The following is a 19,946-nucleotide window of genomic DNA, read 5'->3' as shown; positions in this document are numbered from 1 at the left end:
TTATATATGTTAAAAACATGTGTCACAGTTTTTAAAGAAAACTAAGTATAGAACTGATTAGACTTGATGTAACATATCATTAGTTTTAGATAAATCTGACCACCGTTTTTGATTATAAAATTACAGATTGAAGACGAGCTTTTGAGATATATTTGACAATACAAATAAGACACTAAACTCTACAGTGCGACCACGGCGTCCGGTGGGCTTGGCGTGCTGTCCGCGCACGTGCAGGCCCCAGTAGTGGAGACCGCGTTGGGCGCGAATCTTCTTCGTTCTTTCGATGTTCTCGCGAGATATATTTCGCTAAACAATTATCTCAATTTATCCTAAAAAATGTAAAAAAATATGTTTTTTTGTGCTGAGAGCCCTAACTAATAAAGTTATCAACATTATACCAACATAGCAGTTATTATCTCAATTGATTTGATTTTAAGCAAATCCAAGTGATACAAAATCTTATGTTATACAGTTTTGTTATAGACATAGGATAGTATGTGTTAGTTTATAGGCGGTAAAAAAAGCAGAGGCTAGATTTGTTTTACGGTACAAAGAACTCCTAAAATACAAACTTTTTTTCGAGGTACTTGTATTAATTTCTATTTTTATACAGTGTGAGAAAAGATTCAATATAATTACCACCAGTGTTAGTCAAAATATGTTCCGCGGCACTCCAGTGTGCCTCGAGCATTATTAAAAAGACTCCCGGGAACTTGATGCAATTCCGAAAACAAAAAAATCAACAGATAAACTCTTTGCCAAATGGTAGTGACATTCCGATTTTTCGTTAAAACGATAGTTATCACAGGCGAATGCGTTAACGATTTATTTTTTATTAGACTGAAGCAGAGTAGTAATAATAACGTAAACAGGATTTTAAATAGGCATTCAAAAGAGTACTTTGGGCCGCGACAAAAAAAGTTTGCCGACCACTGGATTAAGCCATCACTGCATTACGTAATCGACAGGCGCGACAGGCGCGAAACGCTCGGGTCAACGACACCTCTCAAACGCCTGTTTATGACGCGCGTAAAGTTCTGTCAAACACATGTTCTTGTACGATGGTGCGTTTACATGAGATGCGGTTAGTCAGACTTTGGAACTAATTTTTGACCTTCCAACAACCAGCACGCGTGCCAAATATGGCACGCAAGCCAACCAAAAATACTACATTGTTTATTAAGTGAATTGTCAAAAAATGCTAAATTTATTGTTCAACCAATCGTAAAAAAAAAACTAATTTTTAAAATAGTAAATTGTCATTGTTTATTCACAATATAAAACAATCGCGGTAATCGCGAGAACTATCAATTACTTCTAATACTATAACATTATATTGTAGTGGAGGCTAGCATTCACTTAACTATTGAGTATGGTGTGAAGAAACAAGAAGCAAAAGTCAGCTCACCGACGGACACTTAGATGCAGTAATGCGCAATGCTACTACACGTTTTTATTATTTGTAAAAAAACGCTTTTTTATCAGAAAGAATTAGTTACTTAACTTGTGCACGGGAAGAGGTTATAGGATAAAAATTGGCACGCCGGCATGTTTGAGTTGGACACCCCTGGGTTAGTCAGACTTTGGAACTATTTTTTTATGTTTACCCGACCTGGTGATTTACCGGGCTTCGCTTTCGAATTCCGCTGCCTAGATGCACTAAACACGTGTGTGTTCATTCATTACGTCTCGTTATTCGTGATTTAGACAATTCCGAAAATAAACTGCCAAGGAAATAACCTTTGTGAGAACACAAAGGTCCAAAGAAACGCAAACGAAATTGTACCGTAAACATTCTAATATAATTTCGAAATCTTTTTTGTTATAACGGAACAATATGTTGATTAACAAGAGCATATAATTGCTCAATCTTTACAAAAGTTTCTGTGGGCCTATAGGCAGAGTCCATTTAGTGTATCAAATCCAGTATAGGCTAGTAAGAATGTATACACTTACTCTTCTGCTTTAAAATCGCACTAATTGTTTTGTTGTGGTAAATTTCAATTGTTGCAAAAAAAGGTAAAGTTGGCATTAAGAGCATCGAGAAATCCTGTATTGAAACTGTAGATAAAATGGGCAAATAAAGGAAAACATAAATTTCTGTAAAACTTTTAAATATAGCATTTGACCATATTGGCAAATTTCATTACCAAGCATTTGCATATTCTAAAATGTGAAATATAATATGTTAGGCGAGGGTTTTCGGCTTCCAATAACGTTCTCTCGCAGCCTTCAACTGAATTCCGGAGAAGTTCAGTGCTGATAGACAAAACATTCAGCTTTAGTACCCAATAAAGGCACTTTAGGGGAATGAAATTTTTTGTGCTGGCATCGCCGTGTTTCTTGCATTCGGTAAAAAGGTCTCAGGTTCGCGGTATAAATTTTAACTTTGTAGATGTTAGAGTTATAGTTAAACAACATCTACAAGTCCAGGTGCAACTCCAGCTCTAACTCTTAACGCGCCACGTCATCTGTTGAAGGTGGAGAAACCAAATAACCCTCAGCAAACGTTGCGCGACTTTCTAAAAAAAACGATTTTAAAGCTTTTGCTGTATGGGTTGAACTATATGCTATACAAAATGAAAGGTTGATTCTCCCTTGAAACCGTTGAAAGGTCGGATCATTTAACATCGTTTACAACGGACACTGCACCACGTAAGTCAATTCAGATATTACGTATGTTTTTCAAGGTGTTTTTCAAAACAACAAGGCTGAGTTTTTTTTAATTTTTTGATGTGTTTTTAAGACTTTTTTGATGTGAAAGGCATTCAAATGTAAAACATGTATATACATCCCCATCAATTTTAAGCTTGGTAAAAAATATGTCTGATGAAGGCTTGTTTACTTAAACCAGATGAGAACATACAGAAATAGTCTTTTCTCCCCGAGAACGGCCGCAAACAACCGTAAACAAAAAAATGTGTCGCAGACGCCGCATGAGGCTTGAACCTTGCTCTTGTTTGCCGAGATGTCTGACTTTTGCCCCAGTGCCACAGTAACCTCACGCCGGGTATTTTCTCGTTTCATCATGAAAATCTAATAGGGCAGACCCGTGGCTTTTGCTATATAACAAGCCACCCCGTTTGGCCGAAGGCAGTTTGCCTGTGTCGTATCTTGTAGATAAGTAATATGAACGCAGCGTAAAAAAGGCAACTATCAATGTCAGGTTACCAAAAAGGAAGCGGGTATAATCAACCCAAGTTTATTACAAGCCTATGTTATTAAAGCTTTTAAATGTATGATAGTTCCTTGCTTTTTAAAAGCTTTTTAAATGTATGATAATTAAAAAAAATAACATATATAGTTTCGTGATTTAATTAGTTTTGGTTTAAATGGTTTGAAACAAATTGGTATTTTTAACCAGTAATTTCCACAGAAAGAAAAATGTTTGAAAACATTTATCTCGCACAGTTTACGTTAACCAGTTTTCTTTTGGGGGCTGTTGCTTTTATTGCAACTTGTTACTGGTTTCGACGACCCAAAGACTCTCCACCAGGCCCGAGGGGCTTACCCTTTTTGGGGATCATTCCCTGGATGAGCCAGTTACCTGAAAGAAAGTTTCAAAAATGGGTCGAGACATACGGTCCAATTATGCAAGTCAAAATTGGAATGAGCAACACGTTGGTTTTAAACGATTTGGAAAGCGTTCAACAGGTTAGTAAGAATGTTTTTGCTTAGTCATTAGAGCGGTGCATTTAAAGGGTTTTAATAAATAATTTTTCCTAAGCGAAATTTTAAATATAGGCCTACAGACTATACCAATTATTATTTGGCCGAAATAGAATTAATCACAAAGTATACAACTAATTGATCACCTGGAGCACATAGCCTATGCTAGAAACAAACATTTCTCTCCTTTACTGTGCAAATTATTAATTTTCGGCAACAAAAGTTTGAGAAGGCGACATTACATTTAAATTCAAACAATAACCTGGTCTACTGCGAGCGCTTAAGAGCAGTGGTCGGCAAACTCCGGTCCGCGGACCGGTAGCGGTCCACGAGGAGTTGGTTACCGGTCCGTAGCAGTGTTGCCAGAATTTTGTTTAAACACGAACTGTAGGTAAAAACCTGATGAAAAGTCAAAAATAATTAAACGTATTTTTATATTTAAAACACATTTACCTTCGTTTCAATATAGCCTACTACTCCATGGTTGATTGCTCTGATAAAAATCTCAATTATAGTATCAATCTCTCGTGGGGTTCAAAACAATTAGTGTGTTGTGGCCATATGAGTTACATAGCACGTTCACAACATCCATATTGCATATTTTTATTACAAAAATCTAACTTCTAGTATACTTACAATATGTCGAAAAATAGGCTAAATATCACGTGTTTCAACTTTAAGCGTGCTCACCTTAAAGTGCAATAGAATTTCATGCAAACAATGTTTATAAACCATGTCCCATAATGAAATAATTTATTATTTTGATATTTAGGCAGGAAAGGTTTCGAAAAAACGTATGTGTGTTAATTAGTTTTAGACTTTGTAAAAATGACAAAAAAGCTAAGAAGCCTATCGATTTTTCTGACATTAACCACGTTAAAAAATGATTTTTGTTGTCAAAAAGCCATTCTGGCAAGCCATGTACGTATGTCTATCCTACACAGTTCAGGTGTCGGTCTGTGGTTCGTACTTTTTGTGCCATTTTTTCGTGTTTATATTACGTAGGCTAACTATTGAAAGTGCCGTGTAGGGCCTGGAAATGGAATCATACATTATTATATGTTATACAAAAGTGTGACTTCTTTTCAAAGAATGCCTTAAATATCCTTAGTTTGACAAGCTTGTAAGAGTATAGGAATTGGTAATAATGGTATACAAGTGTAGTTTAAGAAAAAACGTTAAGGCCTAAAAGTTTTAGTGAAATGAGCAGCGGGCTGGTTTAAATTAAATTGCTTGGCAGGCCGTATGCCGCCCGCGGGTTTCCGTTAGTTTATTAATTCCTAGGTGGGAGCATCTCTTTGCGGCAAAACAAGCATAAAGTTCGCATTGAAAGTTGTAACAAATTTCCTTTCCTAAACATTTGTTGTTTTTTAAGGCCGGTCCGCGACAAAATTTTAGTTTTAAACCGGTCCGCAGTGCCAAAAAGGTTGCCGACCCCTGCTTTAGAGAAAAATTTGCAAATAAAAAAATAAAATTTTGAAAGTAAACATTTTTATAGCAATTCTCACGATGGTTAGTGTTTGTTTATTTCCTTATTCTATTTATTTACACGGCATATTGAAAACTTAACAATTTAGAGCAGTCAGCTGCGGTTTCGGCATGTGAACCGTTGTCCCTAACTATAGAAAACGTGGAAAGTTCAAGTTTTGTTGCCCCTTTTTCGGTTATATCCTCAATTCTATTGCTTTGTTAAGGCCTACGTGAAAAATAAAGATTCGTTTTCCGGACGCCCTGAAAACGCAACAATCCATCTATTGAATCAGGGAAACGGAATCGTTCTACGTGATTATGGAAGTGAATACATCTCACAAAGAAAGTTTGGCCTGATGACTTTGCGTGGGTATGTCTCCATGAACAAAAATATCGATTTAATTTGTTTAGCTGTGTTACTGTTTGCAGACATGTGTAGAGCGTGATTATAACCAGTTAATATATCGCGATGTCGTAATGTTTTCTTTATCTGACAGATTTGGGGTTGGCAAGCGAAGTATGGAGGAAAGGGTGCAGGAAGAGGTCCAGTATTTGTGTCAAGTGATGCAAAGTTACGAAGGAAAGCCGTTTGATGTTTTGGTGGGTTTATGTCATTTAGTAATTGGTTATTTCATATATAATTACCTTTACTCAATGAAAGTCCAAGGTAGTTCTGAAAAACACATTACAGAAAGTGAGAGTGGGCTGGTTATTTTTTTGTAAGAGATGTCTAAATTTCAAGGAATAAACTTGCAGTCTATTACATTTTTGGCATTTTAACAAGTTAAACAACGTGTATGCTCTGTTTTCTATCTTTGATGTTCCATTTTTTCTGTTACGAATTTAATTTATTTGAGCAGAGCATTTTAACGAAAGCCGTGTCGAACAATATCTGCAGCGTTATTTTTGGAAAACGTTATTCCTACAGCGATCCTGATTTCAATAAGATGATACACCACATCGGAAGAAGGTCAGTTGGTTTGTTCAAAGAATATTTAAAACACTTTAAAGAATAGCTTGTTTAGGCTACATCAGGCCATTAGCCGGTTGGCCGACCTTGGGTATAATAGAATCCACAATAAGATGCTTAAAAATCAACAAATGGGCTTAATGCTTTAGGTTGTCAAATCACTGGGCACATGTTTCGCCTTTGTACAGAGCCAAGGGTAAAAGGCACACGGGAATGTAAGTTTAACGCCTTGTTATCTGTTGATTCTCGGTTAGTGACATTTCTGCTTTTGTCCTGCAAAAATTACCTATAAAAGAGCTAACAAATTGATTTGAACACTATGGTTTAAGGTATTTGGAATATTCAATTTCGTCGTTAAACAGCCAGCTTTATAGACAACTGCACAAATAGTTTTCTCTTGTGTTCTAATTGTTGGTCCCAAATCAAGCACGAGCCCGATAGCGCTCATTTGGCCACCGAATGGCGTCCTAACTAATCAAACTATTACAGATTTGTCAATCAAGGTGTAAATAAGGCTATTCGTCAACTCGTTGCTGTGCCTTATTTAGTCAAGTTTCCTTATTACCGAAATATTACTGAAGGACTTCGTAAGGATGTCGCCATCGTCATAGGTAAATTGACCAATATATAATGACAGACTTATGTATTAAGAATGTTCTAAACGTATATAATTTGTTGCAGATATGGTGAAGCATATTATTGGGGAACACAGAGAAACATTCGATAACGACAATCAAAGAGATTTTATCGACGCATTTATTTCGAAAATCAATGAAGGGACAGACAAAGGTTTTAATGTAAGTACAAAAAACTTTTTTTCTTTTTTGCTATTTTTAAATCATTCCATTCGGGCTCTCAACTTTTCATTAATCTTCGCAGACGCAGAAGTACTGTTTACTATTTTTTTCAGGACCCTCAGTTAAATGGTTACGTACGGGAACTGTTTGCGGCTGGAACTGAAACAACAACCAGCACTTTGCGTTGGGCGATTCTGGTATTCTTACATTATCCAGAAACTCAGAAGAAGCTGTTTGCTGAGATTAATCAGACAATCGGTAGGCCATTTGTTGTAGTTTTGAATGTTATATGACTTTAATATTTTTTATTCCACCATCCATTAAATAAGGTATAAATCTTCCATGTTGTAAAACTTTAGAATAATATATAAACATTAGTTGTGCATCAGCAATACGAACAAATAAATTAAATCTAATGAAAATATTACACTAAGATTGCATTAAAAAAATTTGATCACACGCCCTAAATTTTAACCCCAATCCTACTATAAAGTAAAATTATGAATCGAATGGCGCCTTATAAAATACAAATTAGACTAATATAGATTAAATGGGCTATATTTACACTCAATATAGCAACGGTGTGCCACTACAAAAGTTCCAAAAGCGTGATGTTAAAATAATAAAAGATTAAAGCAATACAATGCTAAAAAGCTAATTGTTTTTATTTTCTGCTTATTTTATTAGGAAAGGCTCCTGTTGCAATGTCACACAAGCAAGACTTGCCATATACCTCAGCGTTTATTGAGGAGCTCTACCGTTTCCGCACTCTTGCGCCTCTCAGCGGTCCGCACAAAACAACACAGGACACAACTCTAGCGGGTTATCGCATTGCCAAGAATACAACAGTAAAGTATATTTTTTCTAAGTTTTTCTAATGCTACCAAATAAACCGAGGGTAAAGCAAAATTATTGGATTAGGTTTTTCAACTATTACAAAACGCCCATGTGGCCTGGTTGAAACAAAACCTTTCGCATAAATTTCATTAAAAATGTTAACGTTGAAAACATGTACACCGAAAGCCATTGCAGACTTACCGAATCTGTTGATCTATAATGCAAGCAGGACAGGCTAGAAATACTACTAGCCTGCAGTGAGGTTCGAACTCACGACCTCCGGTCAAGCCGGGACCGTTTGTTGAAAACATGTTACGATTTTTATTATATAAATTAGCAGACTGAAGGACATCACTTAACTGTGTATTTAAAAAAATATATATATTCTACTTTACCTAAAGTCAACCATGGCTAATATTTGATCGCTCTAATTTGTTTCTCTTCTTGCAGGTGCTCGCTAACCTATGGGCCATCCACAACAACCCGAAAGTTTTCGAAAACCCGGAAACATTCAAAGCCGAGCGCCATTTGAACGAAAGCGGTCAGTTTGTGAAATCTCATCACGTGATTCCCTTCTCGGTCGGTCCGCGTCACTGCTTGGGCGAGCAGCTCGCTCGAATGGAAGTCTTCATTTTTCTGGTTTCGCTCGTGCAGAACTTCGAGTTCAAACCAGACCCTGTAGATCTTGATCGCCTTCCCGACATCATGGATGGACACCGCGGCGGAGTTTTTGTGCCGTTTCGTTTTCTATCGGTCGCTGAAGAACGATAGGCCAAGCGCTTCTTGCAGGACTGTGGCGGAGTTTGCTTTCTCTACTTGCTGCCTTGAATAACGTCCACATATTCTCGCTCCAGTTGTAATCAATTCCATTCGTTGGATTAAATAGATTTGTTTTAATTTTGCTTTTCAATATCCTACTTTTTTGTTTTTACCCGTGTTTCGCAATTCTATCATGCCGCCCTTGTTTCAATCTATATTGGCAAATATACAATCAAGCTATATCAACAGATGTACCTTAAAAGTGTTTGTGAAACTTCCGTAATTAGCTGAACAAAAATAAAAACCGAATCTCTGCTTGTTTAAATGCTTTGTGCTGGACATGTGAATTTAGCTTTATTTTACAGAAAACACAACAATAATTTGCAAAGTTTACCTAAAATTTGCGTAATTTTGCTAAACGTGAAAATTCAGACAGATGAAGCCTCTGATTCTGTATTAAATATTATGTTGTACAATTTCCGTGTAAATTTGCTACAGTCTCGTGCTGTAAACGATGATTTAAAATGATTGTAAAAACAATGTAGCCTATTACGAGAAGCGTATAATCCACCTTTCCCACAATTGTTCCGTTATAACAAAAAAGGGATTTTGATATTATATTATTATGTTTACGGTATAATTTCGTTTGCGTTTCTTTGGACCTGGTTATTTCCTTCACGTGTTTAGTGCAACTTGGCAGCGGAATTCGAAAGCGAGTTCCGGTCAACCATCATGTCAGTTGGGTAAAGGTCAAATAGTAGTTCCGAAGTCTGACTAACCGCACCCCATGTAAACGCACCATCGCACAAGAACACGTGTTTGACAGAACTTTACGCGCGTCACTAACAGGCGTTTGAGAGGTGTCGTTGACCCGAGCGTTTCGCGCCTGTCGATTACGTAATGCAGTGATAGCTTAATCGATTACTTACTTTCACTGCGACGTAGTGTACGATGTTTAGATCATGTTTTTGCCTCTCTTCTAGGGAAATAGCTATTTCCTCCCCACCTGTTTTATTTGCATGCCTATTTAAAATCCTATTTACCCTATTAATAATTTGTAGTGGGCGTAAATTTAAAAGGCACATTCGATAGTGAATATAATGTTACATCAAAGTTTCAACATGCGAATGTAGTATGTGTCCGACGTTTTTTTTTATTGATAACCAGTTCGTATATATACATCTATTACCTGTAACAGTTGCAGTGTTCAACAATCAACTAGGCCAGTGGTTCTTAAACATTTTGAGACACGGCCCTCGTTTACAATTGTAACAAAACTAGCGCCCCAATTTGTTTCAAAATCAAAAAAACATAAAGCAGAACAGCAGTTTATTTCAAGTCAAGTTGCATTATTGCGAAAGATGTAACTGTTTTTTGAATACCAAATGTTCAATTCGAGGAATTATTATTTTTGAACAGAATGGTGTTATAAGTTGGACGATATGTCGAATAGTACGAAAAAGACATTGGCAATTAACTTTTTAGCATAAAGCCAAAAACGGCTCGCGCTTTGCACGAACTGTTTTGTTTACGTTTTAGTACGTTTTCCCGTTTAAAAGAAATAGTTTTAACCCAAGACCACCGCTATGTACACGGGGCATTATGTTGCTCCGTTTAAATCTTAATACCAGGCATTCTGTTCTTTTCATTTAGAAGCTATTTTTCTGTTTTTAGGATGATTTTATTTGTCCCGAAAAACAAATAAGTTTACTTTAGGGGAGTGAAACTGCTTGATCTCTCCATCTTTTTTGTGATTATTATAATTTTTCAATAAACAATGCGCAATGACGAGCCCGACCAAAATGAGGGTTTTGGCACTAAACTCGATCTCACCGAAATATCCGTTTCGACCAATGTAATTCATTACATTAGTAGTAGACTAGCCTAAAGTTATGTTTTTTTACGTCTAAGCGAGCGTTTTTCAACCGGTGCGCCGCGGCGAATTTGCGACTAAAAGTGGATTCCAGCAATAAGACCAAAATTAGAATAACATCAACATATAAATATATAGAATAATATCAACATATAAATTCTTTATATAAAAGAATAAAACACAGTTCAGAATAAGACCGAAATAAGAATAATACATAACACTCGCAATAACGTTTAAATCAAAATAAGACCTAAATTCGTCTGAATAAGGCCTAAATTGCAAAAATAAGGCCTTAATAACCTTTTACTTAACCCCAAACCCCACCCATAACTTCAACACTAACTCCCCTAGTAATTTAAACCATAAACCAAATTCTTGTTCTACCCATTACTCGCGCCTAACCCCAAACAGAGGCAACCAATGCAATGCCAAAACAGCGGCACCCAAACGTCGACACCAAAACGGCCGATGCCAAGAAGATGTCCCTTAACCGTGTTTTTACTGTTTTGGGCGTTATTTTGTCTATTTAGGTCTTATTCGGTAAAATTTTGGATTTATTCCGAGTTAGATGTTGTTGCTTTGGGGGCTTATTTTGTGTTTCCATCGAACTCTAACTAACATACCGTGTGTTTTTATAATTTACAACATGAAAGGCCTATTTTTTTATTTAGGCCTGTCTTATTAAGCACATCGTATTTTAAAGCAGGGCTGTGGAGACTGCCTGAGACACGGCCCCGAGTCCGACGTGCGCAATTAAATACCAATTTTAAGACTGATAATGCCGCCAACTGCAAATTGAAAAGGCGGAATAGAATATGGTGGATATTTCCCAGCAATGGTTTGTGGGTGGATGAGATATATGACACCCCTATGAGGAGATCGACTAGTTCGTCAGGTGCGCCGCCGCATTTACGGGTGCGCCCCCTTTACGAGTGCGCCCTGGGGTGAAAAAGGTTGAGAAACACTGGTCTAAAGCCAACGGTGTCCAACCTGCGGCCGTAGATGAATAATTATGTGGCCGTTAACACGTACTTTGATAAACATGTGTTAGCGGTCGTGTCCGTGCTGGCATTTGTTAACGGTTGATATGCTAAATGCAGAATCGAAATTTTTACGATTTGAAGAGTGCAGTTAATTAGATCAATCTGCGCTAAAACAGGTTGATATCATTGATTGATTGATGCAAAAAGAAATCAGTATAGTAGATGCGTTACAATCTGAATTGTGATGTCACATAAAGGTAAAATAGGAACTGATGATACAAATAACGGCTTAGCAGACATGTGTTGTGCGTGTTGTAAATGGAATTAAGACAAAACTATTGGACATGTTGAGCGGTATATATAGAAAGCCTTGTAAGATTCTTAAGTAATTCTTAAACGGTTATTGAGAAAATGATAAGAGAATACATTGAGAAGTAAATAGCCAGACACAGAAAATCCGCATTTCGTTAAAGACAAAAAGCAAAAAAGATTAAATCATAAACCACAGACAGTAGGCCCGGCGTCCCAGGTCAACGAACATGGTACCAACCTGGAACTTCATGCGCGCCGTTTTGACGATCAATCGCTCAGCTGCGTCACGTGTCACAGTCAAAAACCCAATACCGAAATTTTTTCGCGGTCTGCACGATTAGATTATATTTTATTTCTATAATTTTTGCACGAGATCGTTAGGGAGAAACAAGTATGTTTAAAAATAATTGTTCTATGACGTCACGTTATTACTTAACTTTCTCACGTCATCTCTAAAAAAATGTACTGGCGGCCGTGAGATAAATAAAGACTGTCAATGCGGCCGTCAACAGCTAAAAGGTTGGGCACCCCTGGTCTAAGCAAAACCTATTGTTGAGAAACACAACAATAATTCATTCATGAATTGAAATTTGGAGGTTCATTTTTGAATGAAAGAAAGCTGTAAATCTTTCGATTAAAACGATTTTCGTCGTTGTCAAGCAATGTGTCTCTGGATTTGCTGATTTTCGAAATTACAATAAAGTTTTTGGGGCACGTTTCACGATTTCTTGGGGCACACCGGTTTGCCGCGGCACATACTTTTTACTGTGGTTTAAACGCTTTTTATTACATTGGATTGTTTATCATACTATGCAAATTAATACAGATTCTTCGAACAGTTAGGTTCATATTCTATATACATTTTTGTAACTAACTTTAAATTATTTATTTTAATTTTGTGTCAATTCGTTGCGAGAAATTATGCAACTCTCCATAAAATAAAATATTTGTTATATAAAAATGACGAGAATCTGAAATAATGTACAGGATATAATTTGTTCCACAATTTCTCAACTGAAAAACGTTGAAATTTATTTTATTTTAGGCTGGAATCTTTTGCTTATCAAGAACCATATAATGCGGACAACTTTTAAAGGTTTGACTTTTCAAGGGCCGGAATGGGACATTAAAGTGTGTGAAAAAATAAAGATATTGCAGAACTTGATCCTCTTAAAAAAAGTTCCCCATTAAAGTGACAATGTTGCCGTTCTTTGTAAATAGCCGCATTTGTCTAATTCTAAATAGGGTAATCTGGTGGCACAACATAAAGACCAATTGTATTGATTCTCGATAAGTTTTGCTCAACAGTACATTATCAGGACAAAGAATTGAAAACAATTAAAATGCAAGAAGTAGAACAAGCGCGAGTAAAAAGTGATACGAATAAGCTCTATATCCACATGCACTTGATCGAAAATCAATATGTAAATGACGCAAAAACAATAATAATGATGCCGTTATTAACGACAGTAAATAAATATCAACTCCGCCACAGTCCTGCAAGAAGTGATTGGCCTATCGTTCCTCAGCGACCGATAGAAAACGAAACGGCACAAAAACTCCGCCGCGGTGTCCATCCATGATGTCGGGAAGGCGACCAAGATCTGCAGGGTCTGGTTTGAACTCAAAATTCTGCACGAGCGAAACCAGAAAAATGAAGACTTCCATTCGAGCGAGCTGCTCGCCCAAGCAGTGACGCGGACCGACCGAGAAGGGAATCACGTGATTAGATTTGACGAACTGACCGCTTTCGTTCAAATGGCGCTCGGCTTTGAATGTTTCCGGGTTTTCAAAAACTCTCGGGTTGTTGTGGATGGCCCATAAGTTAGCGAGCACCTGTAGTGAGAGAAACCAACAAAAGCGTTAGTCTGGTTTAGCCTAAATTGCAGCCCTGATGGGCGTTATGCAAAGTAGAAGATTTTTTCTTTTATATAGTTAAGTGATGGCCTTCAGTCGACTAATTGCGAGAATTAGCATCTATGGACCGAAAGCCATCGCCGACCCACTAAATCTGTCGTTCAATGATACAGCCAAGGCAGGCTAGATGAACCATCAGCCTGCAGTGAGTTGCTAACTCACGACCTCCGGCCCTACCGGGACCGTCGATTAACCAACTGAGCTAGACAGGCGCAGAAGGAACAACACGCCGTAATCATTGGCCGAAAGGCAGCTTTAGAAAGGCTAGATCAGAGTTGTTGAACATACTGTATATGCTTGTATTTCCCATTGAGAATCTATGCACTAATGTTCGTCACATTGGCGTTATGCAATAGTGGAAGAACTTACTCAAATAATTTTGCTTTCACCCTCGGTTTAATTGGTAGCATTAACAAATAAAGTAATTTTTGTTACTGTTGTATTCTTGGTAATGCGATATCCCATAAGAGTGGTGTCCTGTGTTGTTTTGTGCGGACTGTTGAGAGGCACAAGAGTGCGGAAACGGTAGAGCTCCTCAATAAACGCTGAGGTATATGGCAAGTCTTGCTTGTGTGACATTGCAACAGGAGCCTTTCCTAATAAAAGAAGCAGACAATTTACTTTTAGCATTCTATTTCTTAACTACTTTATTATTTAACATTACGCTTTGGGAACTTATGTAGTGGCATACAGTTACATAACATATTGCCCGATTCAATCAATGCTCATACTATTTTTATAGTCGTCATACTATATTTTATAGTTTATTTGTCAATGTTGCTGATGCACAAATAATGTAGCTTACAATAAAGGACGGTGGAAAAAAGTATTAAAGACATATGAAAATCAAAATAACAACAATGTCCTACCGATTGCCTTATTAATCTCAGCAAACATTTTCTTCTGAGTTTCTGGATAATGTAAGAAGACCAAAATCGCCCAACGCAAAGTGCTGGTGGTTGTTTCAGTTCCAGCTCCAAATAGTTCCCGTACGTAACCGTTTAACTGTGGATCCTAAAAAAATAGTAAACTCCACTTTTCTAGGAATTACAAAAATCGTACCTCTCGGACGAGTGATTTAAAAACTGGCAAAAAAGCTATTATTTTTTTTTTGTCCAATCTAAATTGTTATTTATACATACATTAAAACCTTTTTCTGTCTCTTCATTGATTTTCGAAATAAAGGCGTCGATAAAATCTCTTTGATTGTCTTTATCGAATGTTTCTCTGTGTTCGCTAACAATATGCTTCACTATATCTGCAACAAATTATATACATTTAGAACATACTTGTGACGTGCAGTAAGTCTGTCATTATAGGTTGGTCATTTTACCTATAAGGATGGCGTTATCGTTAAAAACACCTTCAGCAACCTTTCGGTAATAAGGAAACTTGAGTAAATAAGGCACAGCAACGAGTTGACGGAGCGCCTTATGTACACCTTGATCGACAAATCTGTAATTTGTTTTTTTGTTAGGTCAGTTTAGTGTCAAATCTGTGCTATAGGGCCTGTGCTTGATTGTTTTTCATATATTCCTAGATGCCTTTTTATCCCTTGCTGTGTACAACGGCGAAACGTGTGTCCACTGATCACTGGGGATTTTTTTGTTGCATTAGATTTTTTAACTGATTTTTGATGAATTTTTCGCCCTAATTCCAAATCTGAAGTCTCGTATGTTATTGCATTATATCCATGTCTACCGTGTATACTGATTTTTTCATACTGTGTTTTGAAGTTTTTGGATGATTGAGATTTGAATACGGCACGAAAAACACTTTTCTATTTATTTTCTGACGTTTTCATGTTAAATGTCATTCATCAACTTGTTTTGTGAACAAATTATTACTATAGTGGCCACAGCGGCCTATAGGTGCGAAGCAATGAGACAAAATTTGCTAAAAAGGGATAAGTCGAATTGGAAAAAATCTGTAACTTATAGAGAAAAACTGCACATTCGCCACAAAATTAGTTCAGGGCTATAGTTTCTATGGAAATGCAACAAAAAATTTGTTCCCCAGTGAATTGGTCAGACAACCTAAAGCATTAAGCCCATTTGCTGATATAAAAGCATATTCTTAATGTTGATTAAATTGAAGGAAGATTTTTTTGCTTAAAGGTCAATCTGCTAAATTGCCTGATGTAATTTAAAAGAAAAAAAGAAAAAATTAAAGAAAAGAAAATACAGTTTGAACAAACAACTGACCTTCTTCCCATGTGGTGTATCATCTTATTGAATTCAGGATCGCTATATGGATACCGTTGTCCAAAAATAACGCTGCAAATATTGTTCGACACGGCTTTCGTTAATATGTTCTGCAAAAATAAATTAGATTCATAACAGACAAAACATCGAAAAGCAGAGCGAGTACACGGTGTTTCAAATTTGTTAGAACACCGAAAATGTGATAGTTACCCTACCTACAAGTTTATTTCTTAAAAGACATGTATCACAGAAAATAACCAGCCACTCTCGGTTTCTGTAGTTGTTTAACTGTCTTCAATTAGCTTTTAATTTAGTAAAGGTAATCATAAACGAAATAAAACTAATCATACACTAAATCTATTATCCACGTTAAATCGCATAAACCCACCAAAATGTCAAACGGCTTTCCCTCGTAACTCTGCATCACTTGACACAAATATTGGACCTCTTCCTGCACCCTTTCCTCCATACTTCGCTTGCCAACCCCAAATCTGTCAGATAAACAAAACATTAGGACACGATAAATGCATAAATCATATTAACTGGATAAAAATAAGCTCTACACAAGTCTACAAACAGTAACACAACTATAAGCAAACTAAATCGCTATTTTTGTTCATGGAGACATACCCACGCAAAGTCATCAGACCAAACTTTCTTTGTGAAATGTATTCACTTCCATAATCACGTAGAACAATTCCGTTTCCCTGATTCAATAAATGGATTATTACGTTTTTAGGGCGTCCGGAAAACGAATCTTTTTTCTTCACGTAGGCCTTAAATAAAAAGATTGAGGATATATCCAAAGAGGGTCAACTAAAATTCAAACTTTTTAAGGAGCACGGTTCAACATACCGAAATAAAAACTGACAGCTCGACATTGATAGTTTTCAATATGCCATGTAAATAAATAGAATAAAGAAAGTAAATACACCAACCATATTGACAATTGCTATGCGATTTGAAAGCAATGTTTACTTTCTAAATTTTGTGTTTTAATTTATAGTTCCTTAAAAGCTCTTGCAATACACCAGGTGAATGTTTGAATACAACGTCGCTTTTCCAAACTGTTGTTGCCAAAAATTTATAATTTAAACACTAAAAGAGAGAAATGATCTTTTCTAGTATATGGGCTCCGTGGGTTCAATTAACCATATACTTCGTGGTACATTTCGATTTCGGCCAAGATAGATTTAGACTTCGGTCAAGTCTTGTAGTAAATAGACTACCAAAGGTTGTGTTACCCAAGATAACAAACAACCAAAACAAATTAAAGATTAAAAAGCTTCTTAAAACCCTTTAATCGCATCGCGCTAATGACAACCAAAAACAAAATCAACCTTACAAACCTGTTGAACGCTTTCCAAATCGTTTAAGACTAACGTGTTGCTCATTCCAATTTTGACTTGCATAATCGGACCGTATGTCTCGACCCATTTTTGAAACTTTCTTTCGGGTAACTGGCTGATCCAGGGAATGACCCCCAAAAAGGGTAAGCCCCTCGGGCCGGGCGGGGAGTCTTTCGGCCGTCGGAACCAGCAATAAGTTGCAATAAAAGCAACACCCGCCAAGAGAAAACTAGTTAACGTTAACTGATCGAGATAAATGTTTTCAAACATTATTCTCCCTTTAAAAAATATCGCAGTTTTCTACCAATGAAATATTATAGGTTAAAAACAACAAATTATTTCAAACATTTCAAACTAAAATTAATTAAACCACGAAGTTATAAGTTGTTACCATTTTTAATGAGGGTACTGACTTACTTTTAAAAGCATTGATATCATAGTCTTGTAAAAACTTACATTGATTTACCCCCTTTCTTTTTAACAACCTAAGGTCGACACTGGCCGTTTCTTTACGCTGAGTTCACACTTCTAGTATATGCAATATACATGACACAGCCAAACTGCCTTCAGCCAAACAGGCGTGAGGTTACTGCGACACTGGGCCAAAAGTCAGACATCTCGGCAAACACAAAGAGCAAAAAAGTACAAGCTTTATGCGTCGTCTGCTGCAAGTTTTGTTCATAATGCCGTTGTTTGCGGTCGTTTTTAGGGAGAGAAGACTATTTCTGTATGTTCTCATCTCAGGCATATTAATTTGACACGCTTAAAATTTATGGGGTCTATATACATGTTTTACGTTTGAAGATGACTTTTTAACACATAATCAAAGTCTTTCAAACCGTGAATACCTTGCTGTCTTGACAAACACTTGCTTAACTTGCGCCCATTAGTACATTGACATCTGTGCAACTGTAAACGATCATAAAATGTTCGGCCTTTTAACAGTTTTAGAAGAGAATCAACCTTTTATTTTTATTAGCATAGTTTAAACTTAACATCAAAAAAGCTTTTAAATAGTTTTTTTAGTACGTCGCACAATGTTTGCTTAGGGTGTTTGGCATTTTCACCTATAGAAGTTAAACTTTATGGCGAGAACCTAACGCGCCTTTCCACAGCTACAAAGCTCGATCGAAAAACAAAGTAAAGCAAAATACAAGCAACACGGTGATAGCACCCCACTTCAACGGTAAACCATAATTTCTAAGCTTTGCTGACCAATGGTTAACAGAAAATTTAGTTAAAGCCTTTAGAATACTTTGCTTGCCTATAGCATATTTATCGTTTTAAAAGCTTACATGTGTATAGGTTTTTATATTGGCAATACATTTAAGTTGCTGTCTTTGACATTTTTTAAAAATATGTTATAAGCCACCCGCTCTAACTAAACTACTCGTTTTTTCTTACATTTGCACCATTTGTTCAACTTTGTGACGCATATCTCTGAAAAAACTTTTATGCCCACCCCCAAACGAAAATCCTAGATCCGCACCTGCATTTAACACAAGTGACTAGTGTAACTGGGTAACGAGATTCGATAGTGATACTATGGGAACTGTCATCAGTCGGTTCAAGGTCAAAATACAAAGTCTGACAAACTTGAGAGATGTCGTTGACCCGAACGTTTCGCGCCTGTTGATTACATAATGCATCGATGGCTAAATCGATTCTTGCTTTTCATTGCGACGTAGTGCACGATATTTAGATTACGTTTTTGCATTATTCCTCAACGAATAGCTAAACTGCTACCAGAATTTCCTATCCACCTGCTTTATTTGCATGCTTATTGAAAATCCAACTTGTCCTATTAATAATTAATTATCATTAATTGGATATTGACTCAGTATGTGCCTAAAAAAATCTTATTGATAACTACACGCACGTTTTGCCTTTACATGTGTCTATAAGATTTTTTTAGCTGAACTAAAAGATATTGGCCTTTGTACACATAAAAATAATTTTGAGAATCAAATTTGTAAACGAGGCATTCAAGTCAGCTTAAGCAAGTTACAATCGTGTCAATAATGTTCACCCAAATGAGTGACTTAGCGTCAATAGGTATAAATGCCATAGAACCAAGGACTACACTACACGCTGAACAAGCGCGGTAGAATGAAATAATGCTATGGATAATTACTTGTACCAAAACTGTATACCGTATTGCAGTGGTTCTCAAACTGTGGATAGTGTGGTTGTGCTAATAAGGAATACGTTTTTGCAGCTTGCTGCGCTGCAACTGTACGATAAAGGTTTTAAAACTGCAAATAAAATGATTTCGTTAGCGTTACAATGCTAAATACGATATTAACAAGACTATATAAGGCTGCAAGTGCATCCGTCCATTGATACCAAGTGCACCCATCCCATTTGATACAAATAAAAAACGTGTTATTTTGTCTACATTTTTAACGGGACCGTGGGCAATTTAAAAAAATGCTAGGAGACCATTGCGTAACTTTTTTGAAAAAAGTTTGAGAACCACTGATATATTGGTTTATGTTAAAACGGAATTGGGAGCTGCTTGGTCGCAACAACTTATATGTTGTAAGGTAATCCTACTTATTTACTTGTAGGCACCGTCACAATACACTTAACAAGGATTCTTGAACTGGGTACATCAGGGGTTAGCAGGTCAGTAGGGAGCGCGAAGGAATCACTGGAAAAAAAACTTTTCTTTATATATTTAACATTATTTTTTTCCAACGCAATTTGCACGAATAAACAAATTTGCTTCAAAGGCAATCATATCCAGCACTTCGCGCTTTTTCTTTTCATTTTGTCCTTTTTTTTGCCTAAAGGAAATCTTTTT

General features: G+C 36.6%; 3 protein-coding genes across 3 annotated transcripts; 1 reads left to right on the top strand and 2 right to left on the bottom strand.

Annotated features, from left to right (window-relative positions):
- Positions 1-3,345: 3,345 nt before the first annotated feature.
- Positions 3,346-8,813, top strand: LOC146164633 (cytochrome P450 2J4-like). The gene is made up of 9 exons (XM_083381485.1): positions 3,346-3,654; positions 5,364-5,509; positions 5,637-5,739; positions 6,000-6,109; positions 6,599-6,720; positions 6,791-6,906; positions 7,020-7,164; positions 7,594-7,754; positions 8,194-8,813. The coding sequence occupies exons 1-9, from the start codon at positions 3,385-3,387 to the stop codon at positions 8,512-8,514; spliced, it is 1,494 nt and encodes a 497-aa protein (XP_083237611.1). The 5' UTR covers positions 3,346-3,384; the 3' UTR covers positions 8,515-8,813.
- A 4,372-nt stretch (positions 8,814-13,185) lies between these two features.
- On the bottom strand, positions 13,186-14,181 carry LOC146164632 (cytochrome P450 2J1-like). Its single transcript, XM_083381528.1, has 2 exons — positions 14,023-14,181; positions 13,186-13,506 (listed from the first exon to the last, which is right to left on the bottom strand). The coding sequence occupies exons 1-2, from the start codon at positions 14,164-14,166 to the stop codon at positions 13,186-13,188; spliced, it is 465 nt and encodes a 154-aa protein (XP_083237654.1). The 5' UTR covers positions 14,167-14,181.
- Positions 14,182-14,900: 719 nt separating this feature from the next.
- On the bottom strand, positions 14,901-17,260 carry LOC146164631 (cytochrome P450 2D26-like). The gene is made up of 5 exons (XM_083380776.1): positions 17,141-17,260; positions 16,422-16,498; positions 16,180-16,282; positions 15,792-15,901; positions 14,901-15,042 (listed from the first exon to the last, which is right to left on the bottom strand). The coding sequence occupies exons 1-5, from the start codon at positions 17,201-17,203 to the stop codon at positions 14,901-14,903; spliced, it is 495 nt and encodes a 164-aa protein (XP_083236902.1). The 5' UTR covers positions 17,204-17,260.
- Positions 17,261-19,946: the final 2,686 nt, after the last annotated feature.

This window comes from Ascidiella aspersa, chromosome 2, assembly GCF_963924565.1.
Source record: "Ascidiella aspersa chromosome 2, kaAscAspe10.2, whole genome shotgun sequence".
NCBI classification, from domain to species: Eukaryota; Metazoa; Chordata; class Ascidiacea; order Phlebobranchia; family Ascidiidae; genus Ascidiella; species Ascidiella aspersa.
Note: the sequence above shows the minus strand (reverse complement) of the source record. Positions and strands in the feature narration are given on the sequence as shown.

Bases quoted from the DNA above. Each gene is read 5' to 3' on its own strand.
- LOC146164631 (XM_083380776.1), bottom strand. From the start codon at position 17,203: ATGCAAGTCAAAATTGGAATGAGCAACACGTTAGTCTTAAACGATTTG. The intron at 16,499-17,140 runs GTTTGTAAGGTT...TTATTGAATCAG, and splicing joins ATTTGGAAAGCGTTCAACAG to GGAAACGGAATTGTTCTACG. The intron at 15,043-15,791 runs GTCAGTTGTTTG...AACAAATTACAG, and splicing joins ATACACCACATGGGAAGAAG to ATTTGTCGATCAAGGTGTAC.
- LOC146164633 (XM_083381485.1), top strand. From the start codon at position 3,385: ATGTTTGAAAACATTTATCTCGCACAGTTTACGTTAACCAGTTTTCTT. The intron at 5,510-5,636 runs GTATGTCTCCAT...TTTATCTGACAG, and splicing joins GGCCTGATGACTTTGCGTGG to ATTTGGGGTTGGCAAGCGAA. The intron at 7,755-8,193 runs GTAAAGTATATT...CTCTTCTTGCAG, and splicing joins GCATTGCCAAGAATACAACA to GTGCTCGCTAACCTATGGGC.
- LOC146164632 (XM_083381528.1), bottom strand. From the start codon at position 14,166: ATGTCACACAAGCAAGACTTGCCATATACCTCAGCGTTTATTGAGGAG. The intron at 13,507-14,022 runs GTAACAAAAATT...CTCTCACTACAG, and splicing joins GCATTACCAAGAATACAACA to GTGCTCGCTAACTTATGGGC.